Genomic DNA, 11,775 nt, shown 5'->3' with positions numbered 1-11,775 from the left:
CTTCATGAAACCGAACGTCCTTCATCACCCTCGATCAAGCTTAAGCCTTGTCCCTCTGGCCCTCATAACGATGTTCTCGTTTATCATCATGAAACAACCCGATTCTTGCACGATGTATCTCTTGAGAAGGAAAACCCTCAGGCCACATACAAGCTTGAGACATTGACTCTGGAGGATGAGAGCAAACATTCCACATATGAGCATGAAAGTTTCTCTTTCAACACCCCCCAGGATTCATGGTCACATAAGGAATCCCCAGAGTCCTGTTCTATGGTCATAAGAAATATCAACAAAGTCTTCATACTCGGCTTGCTCCTGGAGATACTCCTCGGCGGTTGGGACGATGTCTTCATTTTCATACACTATAGATTATTATAAGGGGCAAGGGTGAGTACTTAACGTACTCAACAAGCCAGGGGAAAGAATGACATGTCGGTTTAACAAGGAGGCTAGGCTTTTATTTGCGAAAGCTGCCTTTTTGGCAAAGTGATTTATTTCTCAAAACTCCTAATGAGTGTGTCAAGTTTTAGTTGTCGGGAGGAGGCTCACGCCTCGACCCATTCCACAAGTTGCTTTGCAACAACTTGTCATGACTAACGAACAACAATTAATTTGTTTCCTCTATTAGCTTCTTCTCACTTTCACAATAACACATAGTCCACACAGACATCTCAGCACAACAACGCCATCAAGGCCCTAACAACACCTCAGTGTCGGACGACACCCCAGGTCACACAGACCCGTTCCTAACCACCCAGGTTAGCCGTCTGCCACACAGGCGGACTCTGGAAACGTTACCCTTCCCAATAACCACTTCTTCACAAACATTTGTCAAACAAATCTACGCTATGAGAAACACCTTACACTCGCCCTTGACCGTGGGCACGGCTGTTCGAACAGTTCATTAATCTCTGCAGAGGTTGCACGCTTTACCCACACGAGACGAAATTGACATCGTTTACCCGTCGGCAATGAAAGTTCGTGATAAGGCCTTTCCAAAGCTAACCCATGAAAATCGCATGCCACCTAGTTGGGCTAAGATCCATAGCCGAGTATCAGGCAATGATACCTGTCATCTACTCAGGAAATACCGAGGATGCCTCCTACTCCTACTGGTACCACGCCACAATAGAGGCAAAAAGACACCCATGATGGGCAAAAATGTGTAACACTTCGTCTCCTCATTCTCGGCATCCCACAACCATTGGCACACCAACTCCCATGTGATAACAATTTACTTAGCCAGAGGCATCCCATAAATACCCGTGTGGTCGCACTGTAACGTGTTTCGATGGATTTCCCAAAGGAATTGGTCCTTAACGACAATACGTAGCCAAACCACAAAGGCATCACTCCGCATCATCACCACTTTCACAACACATTTTATTTCACAACTCCTCGGTACAACGTACCGGATTTTTAAACATGTATTTAGAATAACCCAAGTTTCCCACACGGCAAAACATTCTAAGCATGGCTAAGTGAAACTAGCTCGGTAATCGTATAACGATACCGGCACAAATATTTGTGGAGCTATCAAAGATATGGAATCATCAACCTATGAAATATAAGTGCGACTACTAGGTTGGTCCATTAGTTGAATAAACAATCCGAGGCCTAACATGTTAATCGTGTAAACTAAACAATGCATTTTTTCAAACAATGTATCATTGGAAAAATCGGAGCAATGTGATCAAAGAGGCTTGCCTTGCACAGGGTGCGGGTCTTCTCCCTCGAAAGCGGCGTCCGGAGCTTCCTCGTACTTGGGCTCTAAATGCGGAAACAAAGCTAATTAAGAAAAGCCAATAAATCTAGCTCAAATCAGAGAAACAATAGTGGTACTGTGTAGATCTCAATTTTAGAAAAATTTAGGAACTTGAACGGGGTCAATCGGAGTTACGGTTGATTTTCTACGAATTTCTAAAGAATAAAAGAATTTTCCGGAATATCAATTATTGGACGGCAAGGGAATATTCCGTTGGAATATTCCGTTAGCTGGGACGGCAGATGAGGGGACCCACCTATCGGCGATGGATGGGAGGAAGGATGCGTGGGCCCGGCTTGTCAGTGGGGGATGGAGGTAAATGGGGCGTGGGGTCGGCCTGTCAGCGGCTCGGCTCCGCCTTCTTCCTCCTCTCGCTCTTTTGCTCGGCTCGGTCTGGGATGGCGACGCACCGCGGCAGCGAGTCCCGGCTCGGCGACCGGCGGTCGGGGAGGCGGCGGCGAACTCCAGCGAGGCACCGCCGGCGACGGCGGCGCTAAGAGGCGCGGCGCAGCGGCTCTAGGCTGCTGTACATAGAGTGAAATCGTGAGAAAGAGATAGAAGAGAGAGATGGTGATGGTGTGGGGAGAAGGAGCTCGGGCTGCTTCCCCTTTTATAGGCGGTCGACCAGGTGGCGAGCTGGCAGTCTAGGCGCGGAGCTCCGGGCGTAGACGGCTAGCAGCTAGGGCGGGATTCCGAGACGGATGAGATGGTGAGGCGACGGCGATGCGACGACATGGCGTCATGCGCCGGTGGCAATGCGACGGCGAAACGACCGCGACGCGACACGAAGTGATGCGCGGAGAGCGGGAACGGCTGCGAGACGTGGATGACGCACGGCCGACGACGACTAGGGCCAGGATTTGGGGCGGTAGGGCTAGAGAGGGGTGACGCATGCGGTGGTGGCAATGGAATGCGAGAGAGAGGGAGAGATGCAGCCGCGTCTTAGCGGATAAGCTCCTTCGCGTCGAAGTAAACGAGAACGGATAAGCAAGGGCGATTGGATAAGAGAATGACTCAGCCTAGGGTTAGGGGTGACGAAGGGTGAGGTCGCGGCCATTATCCATTGGCGTCGACGCAACAACAGAAAGGAAGGCGACACGATGGATGGAGTTAACGGCGACGGGACGGGGTGACGCGAGGCGACGTGGCTCCGTGTCTCCCAGAGAGAAACCGGAGCGAGGTCGGGCTTGGCGCGACGCGGATTTGTCACGGCGCGGGTGCCGGCTCGGTGCGGGGGTGGTGTGGCTCGGGTGTTGGCACGACGCGCGGCGCACAGGAGGGTGTTTTGGTGCAATGCGACACGGACACGAGGGTGGAACGGTGCGGCGACTCGAGTTGGCATTTCGTCGAACACTTTGTGTGCGTGCACTGGCTGGTCTGAGGAAGGAGAAGAACAGTGTTTGGGCTGGGCCGAGTGGGCCGGCCTACTTCGGGAGAAAGGAAGAGGAGAGGGTGGAGAGGAGTTGGGCCGAGGGAGAGAGAAGGGAAAGGAGAGGAGGCCCAACACGAATAGTGAGCTTTGACATTTTTCCTAGGGATTTTGAGTTGAATTTTGAGAAGGATTTGAAAGGAACTCGAATTTGAATTTGACCTAGGGTTTCATAGGAATTTGAAAGGATTTCTATAGAGGATGATTTGAGATCTATTTTGGCACAAAATCAAATAAGAACCAAATTAACTCCAAATTTTTAAATGGCAAACTTTTAAATAAATGCAAAATAAAATATGGGTGCTACCCTTGCCGTTGTTGAGTTCGCCTCGCCGCCGTCATGAGGATGTGCGGGTTGATGCGGAGCTCCATCGTGTGTCACCGAGCCGCCGCCGCACCATATTGCCACACGGGAGTGATGTCGTCGCCGCCGTCCTGCCAATCAGGTAGTGGACAGGTCGTCGATGACCTCCTCGCCGTGTGCCACCCTAACTCCCTTCAAAGTCGACAGACGACGGCCTCCGACGCCGCCGCCGTGCCCAAGGGGCCGGTGCGCCGGGCTGTGGATACCGTTGCGGACAATGAATGGGAAAGGGGAAACCCAAATTCCCCCCTTCTCTTTCTCGGTCATTTGGGCAAACCGGCTGGGCCGGTCTGCCTCCGCCTGACTGAATAAAGCCCAACAGTAACGAGACAGCCTAAACAAATTAATAAAAATAATAAACCTGGAAATCCTCATGGGCCTAGAGTTTCGGAAATTCGGCCCATTAGGCATTTTGGGCTACACTGTGCTTGCTAGCCCAAATAAGATCATGGCCTGAACGGTAATTTGGCCCGATTAATTTCGGTTCATTGACAACTTGCGTTTAAGCCCCCGAAGTGCTGGGTTTTTACGCTATAGTTCACTGTTTAATGGAATTTTACAGTTTGAACCTTGTAATTAACAAGAGATTATATTAATTTTGTTTGTGTGGCTATGTCTTGTTGCTTAGGCCCTGTATAGTTTGGTTTTGCATTTGGGTCTCCGGACTCGTAAATAACCATGTAATGGTGTTTTTTAAGCATTGCTTTGCTTTTAAAATTGATGCAATTCCAACTAAATAATCTAGAGATGGTTTTCTAGGTTAGGATGCTTCCATAAATTGTGTTCACATAGTGTAGAATTCCCCCCTTGGAAGCATTATGATGGGTTTATTTTCCTGCATTTATGTGTGATGGTTTTCTATGTGCCATAAATATTGGGAATATAATGCCAAATAAGACCAAGTAAATAACAGAAAATCACTTAATGCATGGAAATTCTAGGAAATTAAATATCCATGGCTATGGATAAGACCAATCTTTACTGATACACTCCTCCATACATAAATGGTGATATCGATGTGTCTACAAGATGGAGTCACGTATACTTGTTGTACGAGATCCATGCTTTTGCTGAATTCACTGCGCATATCATCCGCTTGCGTGCTGCGTTCTCTGAGAACCGCATGAAACGATTTGGATGATAGTGTGGGTGATTTCATGTAAAGGCCTTCAATGACTATTGTATGGCTTTGGGCATTAATGTAGATCACTCTATCCCTATGATCACACTCAAGAATGGGATTCTGAGTCATTGAAATGTGTGGAATAAGACAATGTGTTTGGGATTCATTGTGCCTTTCCCCTACTGGCTTAACATCTCAATCAGAGTATGGTCGGACTACGGTCGACATTTTGCTTTCCCAATGGTTGAGAGCACGCTTTTCTGATTTGGAGATAAATGATTATACCTCAATTCTCTGGCAACGTGGAGTTGCGAGGTTCAATAATTTGAGATATTTTTCACTCGGTCTGGTGAAAGATGTAAAGTGTTTTCCATGTGGTGGAATGACACTGTTCGTATGGTTGCCCTTGGTGTGCACATATCTTCTCAATATTATTTGGACCTGATGTCTTGCGAGGACACCAGAAAATTGGATGCAAATCTAGCGGAATAAGCCCGAGGGTAGATGCTGTGAATAGGCATGATTCCCTCTCCACTATAGCGCCAATAGCTAAACTTGGGTGTTGACCCAGTCTTGGTCCTCGCGTGGATCTAGCGCTAATGACCACCTTTGGTTGATGCCGATGGTTGGTGGTGTCTGTCTAATAAGTTGTTCTGACAACGGGAGTTGTATTGCTAGTTTAGAGCATGTCCTAGGAGAACATTGGTCGACTATACTGTTGCCAAGCAGTTTATCTTTTGCTTAGTTTGGAACTTTGTATTAGATCGATATTTCTCAGATAAATAGCGTTCTTGGTCTTTCCTGTTCTATTCTAAAGCTTATCTTCATGCTGGAATTGATAAAATGCTTTAGTTTAGAAGAACAATTAGTGTATGATCCGAGGAGTTACAAGCACTCACAGTTCAGCGTAACTGTATTTCAGACAAATGTTGGCTATGCACTATTGCGTTTTATCGCGCTCTCGTAGTCGATGACTACTCCCTGGTTGTGTTGGTTGATCACCCATGGGTTGATGACCATGCTTGTCGCACACTAGCGTTTTTCGCGTGTGGACATGTGCAAGTCATGCAAAGGTTCGTCGTGTTGCATGCGTTGAGCTTGTTATGCCAACGACGGTTGCACCGACACATTCCATTATTTTTGTGGATATGTCTGAATATAATGGTTTTATTGTGAATATTACCATTGTTGGAGGTATTGATTATCTCCCAATGGCTATGTCCAGGGGACATTAGCAAATGTGGTTTGATAATTCGCTCGTGCATCATACCTAATACATGTTGCTTAACTATAACCCAATTCTAGAGTTTGGTATGAGTAATTGGGGTCAAACTTGGGCATTAAACGAGCTGGACATTAACCCAACTCTGTACCACAGAAATCTGCTTGGCAGCGCAGGCTAGTGGCCGTGCATTTTTGCTATCATACTCCTTGTCGAGCGCATCGGAATGCGTTTTGCCACCATAGGTTGCCTTCTTAAGCATATGACATGGGATGTCTAATGCACGTCGATCCGGAATCGATTGTGAGTTTGAATGGCACAAGGTGAGCATTAATCCATGGAGATTGCATATGGCTAAAGTATTTGCATGTTGGTTGCATATACATTTGGTAGCAATAGTGGTTTTTGCAGACTTGTATATCCTAACTAGGAGGTTGAGGATAACCCTTCGGAGGAAGGAAGAATACTATAGTCATGCCACTGTATTGGTATATATCCAGGCTCACTTTAATGGAAAAATCTCTCCGATTAAAGTGCGTAATATTTCCCAAATATATCGCCACCGTAGCATACATTCATGGGAGAATATTTGTGATCGAGGTGAAATTCCTTAATCCTATGCCACGATATGGGGATTGGTAGTGTGCTATTGTAAGATATCTCGGCATTAGGGGGAGAGAATTGCCCATTTTGGAATGCATGTAGATTTCTTTGAGTGAACGCAATAAATGAGCTGAATTTGTATGTTTAGTTCAAACTCCTGGTTGCTTGGTGCACGGAGTTTTTGCCAACAAAATCATATGAGGAACAACTGGATAGTTGTTAAAAAGAGTAATGCTCCCAATTATGGTAAATGTGGATAGACCCGGGAATAATACCGTATCCATATAAGACTTATGGAATTTGATCATGTTATGTGAGGACGCCTGCTAACACGATCCGTGGGCCTTAGTCAGAGCATAAGGTTCTCACCGGATGTGAGCATACTCCTCTGATTCTCCTGGTGGAGAATGCACCTTCGGAAGGTGATATACCTCATAATGATGTTCGTCGTGGAGATGACATTCCTAGCAATTCACACATATTATGGTGCTAGGAATATGGAACAACCATGGATCGATCGTTTTGGGAAATGACGAAGATCTGGTTAAATGTGTAAGTGGGAATAAATGTGTCACTTCTTGCTAATGATTCTCTGTGAGAGAACCCGGATCCGGAAAAAGTCCATGGCATGAGCATGCGATGCTCCAATCGGGTCAAATGGAAATGCAATTGAGGCTGAACCGAATCGCTAAGTAAAAGTCGCGAATGTTGTTCGGATTTTTACGGGTCATTATTGAGATAATGAGGTGGTGATGTGCGATGGTTCAAGTAGGTCCTTGATGAGACCTCTCCCACGTAAGTTGAATGTTCCGCTAAATAAAGGTATTGGTAAAATGGCATGAAATTAATTATGCAGTTAACGGATTTAGGAAATCCGTGAGGTCTTGAATAGACTCCGTAGTGAAGTTGCAGCATGCAAATCTCGTACCAATGGGTATTCCGATAAGAGTACCATCTCCCGTTGGGAGAAAATCTTATTGACGGAATTTTCTCTGAGGGGGAGACCTCATTGATGAATTTTCCTCTGAGATACAAAAAAATTAGTAAGTCTGAACACACCATATTGTATAATCCCTTGGAGAGATTAAGACCCATTTATGACCCGGTAAGATTGTGATGAGGAACTTGCTAAGGTATACTTAGTATTGTTGGCTATGTGTTATCCCCATAGTGCTTAAATTTCCAGACTAGCTAGTTACTCTGATAGTTACAACATGTCTTTGGAAGGCTTGTAGTTGATCTTGTGGATCCCCAATTGTTGTTGACATTGTCAGAGAAAGTTGCAATGATCAAGAGATGTGTTTGCTTGGCACGTGGCCTACCGATGAATAATGCGGTCGAGAGATGTGTTTGCAATATGGGGCGAGATGTTGCCACAGGCAGCCTAGCTAGCTAGCTTACGACCGGCACCGTGCCCGTGCAGCAGCCGCACCGCGTCATCTCTCAAATTTCGGACCACGAACTCGAAGGCAGCCGCGGCTCCTGTGCCGCGGAGACGTGGAGACCTGGAGAAAAACGGCATCTCGTCGCCTCCGGCCGCCACGTGAATTGGCTCGATCGCGGCGGAATGGCGTCCACGCCAGCGCGCGCGGATTAGGCGGTAGCAGAGGGCTTTCTCGTCGCCCGGCGGCACTGGCGGGCGGCGTCGAGTGGAGTGGACCGATGATTGCGGCAGCGACTGATGGCATGGCTTGGGTCGTGCCTGTGACGGCCCGCCACGAATAGAGGCCTTGTCGCGCTTTCGTCCCGTACGTGCTTGGGCCTCGTTCCTCACCGCACGGCCCGGACCATTTTCTATCTTGTGCGGCACAAGAGTGCCCTGTATGTATACTTGCCACGGAATTCATTCCTGGAACAAATTTTACTTTCGCTTTTCCCTTTCTCTTTTCCTTTGCGAAAACAAAAGGAGTAGTTATTCGATCTGTGATCTGTGACGTAGAGCCAGCAACGATCGAATGCATATGCATCGATGATCATTCGCCGATCGCTTCTTTCCCGAAAATTCATTGGCGGATCGCTTGGCTCTCAAGTAAAATAATTTAGTACTATTTAGTAGTCCCCGTTTCAGGTTATAAGACGTTGATCAAGATCAAACTGTTTTAATTTTGATTTTAACTTTGTCGAACTTGAAACACCAAACTCAAAACTTCAGGCCTGTTCAGATTGTAGTCAAAATAAGCATTACCAAATTATAACAATATTGCCATCCTAGCAAAATTTTGGTATCCTAGCAAAATTTTGGCAATACCGAAATTTTGGCAGGATTTCTTATGTAATTACCAAATTTGGCAATAAACTAAAGCAACTTTGCCAACGAATGGTATGGTTGAAAATGACAACAATCTAAAAAGCACCTCCTTATAACCTGAAACGAAGGGAGGACAAGACAATACACCATGTACCTATAGTACGTATATAGCATATGAAACGATCAAATGCCTATATATTGTTGCTTATCCTATTGCTACCATATGATGCACCAATCAAACAAACAATACTACGCTTGCAGGTTAAATATTTCTCTCACACTTCATTTGATTACTCGTTTGTTGATCTCAAATAATATATTGGATCATACCTGTCTAACAAATTTGCCGGTCAATTCAGGTCTTTGACCAATGGGTTTCAATTTCAATCCGGTGAACGACAGCGACTGGTTGATCAGGGCGGCGATGCTGCTGAGCTTCACCCTGCAGGTGATCCTCGTCTTCGTCGCGCCCACGCGCAAGCGCTCCTGCCACCCGCTGCCCCACCTCGCCGTCTGGTCCAGCTACCTCGTCGCCGGCTGGGTCGCCGTCGTCGGCCTCGGCCTCCTCCTCTACAGCCTCAGCATCAGCGGCAGTAACAATGGGTCCTCCTCCATCTTCGCCTTCTGGACGCCATTCCTGCTGCTCCACCTCGGCGGCCCCGACACCATCACGGCCTACTCGCTCGACGACAACGAGCTCTGGCTGCGCCACCTCGCCGGCATGCTGTTCGTGGTCTTCGTCGCATTGGTCGTCTTCTTCAGCTCCGTCACGAGCAACCCCATGGTCACGGCCACCGTCCTCGTCTTCGTCGCCGGCGTCATCAAGTACGGCGAGAGAATCTACTCGCTCTACTCCGGAAGCGTGAGAGGTTTCCGCGACAAGATGCTCGGCGAGCCTAATCCTGTCCCCAACTATGCCAAACTCATGACGGAGTTCGAGTCCAAGAAGAACGCCGGCCTGATGGTCGAGATCATCGTCGTCGACGGCGAGCACAAGGAGGTGCTGGAGCAGGCGGAGGTGATGAAGAACGGCAGGAAGAGCGTGGAGACGATGGCGTACGAGCTCTTCGCCATGTTCCGGGTGCTCTTCGTCAACCTCGTCCTCAGCTACAAGGAGCGGAGGATCAGCCAGGCCTACTTCCTCGACCGCGGCGACGTGATGACGGCCGCCGCGGCGTTCGAGGTGGTCGAGGTGGAGCTCGGCTTCCTCTACGACATGGCGTACACCAAGGCGGCCGTGTCGAGCACCAGGAGAGGCTGCCTCCTCCGCTTCGTCGCCACGGCGTGCCTCGTCGTCGCCGTCGTCCTCTTCGTGCTCATGGACAAGGCCGGCGTCCGCCACGTCGACCGCGGTGTCACCTACGTGCTGCTGCTTGGTGGGGTGGCGATCGACGTGGCCGGGTACCTCATGCTCCTCTCCTCCGACTGGACGCTGGCATTCCTCGACGGCAAGCCGAAGCTAGCTTGGCTTGCACGGGTGGCCAGGGCCGTGCGGCTGCCGACGAGGCGGTGGTCGGAGCGGATCACGAAGATGAACCTCATCAGGTATAGCCTAGGCAAGCCCGAGGAGGACGCCGGCCGCCGGTGCTGGTGCTGCAGGTGGACGACGATCCCGCGCGTCGTGCGCTGCCTCGCCTGGGTAGCCGACATGGTGGGCGTGAGGGAGATCTTGGACGACTTCTTCTTCATCCGGCACGAGCCGGTGAGCTGCAGGAAGATCAAGGATTCCAACAAGGGGAAGAAGTCCATCGACGTCCTCAACTACGTGTTCGATGGGCTCAGGAAGACGGCCAACGAAGTAAGGTACTCCGGCGGCAAGGAGATGAAGGAGGTCTGCGACTACCGCGGCGGCGAGGGGATAATCAATGAGCTCGTCGGCGACATCCAGCTGATGGAGCTCAACGTGAACGACGTCGTGCGCGACAGCGTGAGGAGGGAGTTCGACGAGTCCCTGCTGCTGTGGAGCGTCGCCACGGACCTGTGCTCGCACCGTCGCCGCGACATAGAAGTGCCACGGAACGGTGACATCCAGGGCTTGATGTCCATCAGCGAGACCCTGTCGGAGTACATGCTGTACCTCCTCGCCAGGCGGCCGGAGATGCTGCCCGCAGCGACGGCGACGGCCGCCGGCATCGGGCTGCTCCGGTACCGCGACACGCGCGCCGAGGCACGCCGCATCTTCCGGTCGGCGGCGGCGTGGGACCCCACCCACCACGACGCCCAGCGGATGCTGCTCGAGGTGAACACGTCCAAGAAGCCGGCGGTTGTGAAGGGCGACGAGAGCAAGTCGGTGCTGTTCGACGCCTGCATCCTGGCCAAGGCGCTGCTGCAGCTGGGGGACGACACCATGTGGAGGGTGGTGGCCGGAGTGTGGAGGGAGATGCTCGTCCACGCGGCTGGCAGGTGCCATGGGAGCACGCACGTTCGGCAGCTCAGCCGCGGCGGCGAGCTCATAACCATGGTCTGGTTCCTCATGGCGCACATGGGGATCGGCGACATGTACAGGACCCAGGTGGGGGACGCCAACGCTAAGCTCGTCGTCCTTGACCAGTAGACATGCATGCCTGCTGCCGCATATATTTTAATACTCCCTCCGTTTCAGTTCATAGCAACTTAGAATGGGATTAGATCCATTTTAGCACTACGAATCTGGACATATATTAAATCAGATTCGTAGTCCTAGATCTAATCACATTATAGGTAGTTATATATTAGGCCAGAGAGAGTACATCACTTGTATATAGTGACCTTCCGCGAGGCAGCTTGATTCGTTCTTGTTGTCTTAGGTTTTTTTTTTTTGTGTGTCCATTGAGGATCAAGTAGATGATGGCGACTATGTGGGTTGTGACTACCATCTGGATTGGGAAGATTGATTGATTGGCAGTTGAAGTCGTTCAACTGTGTTAACCGATTGTACCGAAATTTTCACAATTTGACTCTTTTAAAAAACTAGTTAAAAAATAAGCCTTTTGCTCAGCGCCAACCTTAATAGTGCTGAGATAAAACATCTCAACGGCATAA

The 11,775-nt window shown here is 49.3% G+C and overlaps 1 protein-coding gene across 1 annotated transcript; it reads left to right on the top strand.

Annotated features, from left to right (window-relative positions):
- The first annotated feature begins 9,124 nt into the window (after nucleotides 1–9,124).
- On the top strand, nucleotides 9,125–11,502 carry LOC127753251 (uncharacterized). The gene has a single exon (XM_052278726.1). It carries the CDS (start codon nucleotides 9,125–9,127, stop codon nucleotides 11,306–11,308), a length of 2,184 nt encoding a protein of 727 aa, XP_052134686.1. The 3' UTR covers nucleotides 11,309–11,502.
- The last annotated feature ends 273 nt before the right edge of the window (nucleotides 11,503–11,775 follow it).

This window comes from Oryza glaberrima, chromosome 10 (genome assembly GCF_000147395.1).
Source record: "Oryza glaberrima chromosome 10, OglaRS2, whole genome shotgun sequence".
NCBI lineage: Eukaryota > Viridiplantae > Streptophyta > Magnoliopsida > Poales > Poaceae > Oryza > Oryza glaberrima.
This window is presented reverse-complemented; position numbering and strand designations above follow the sequence as displayed.

Excerpts from the sequence above, each read along its gene's own strand:
- LOC127753251 (XM_052278726.1), top strand. The coding sequence starts at position 9,125 with ATGGGTTTCAATTTCAATCCGGTGAACGACAGCGACTGGTTGATCAGG.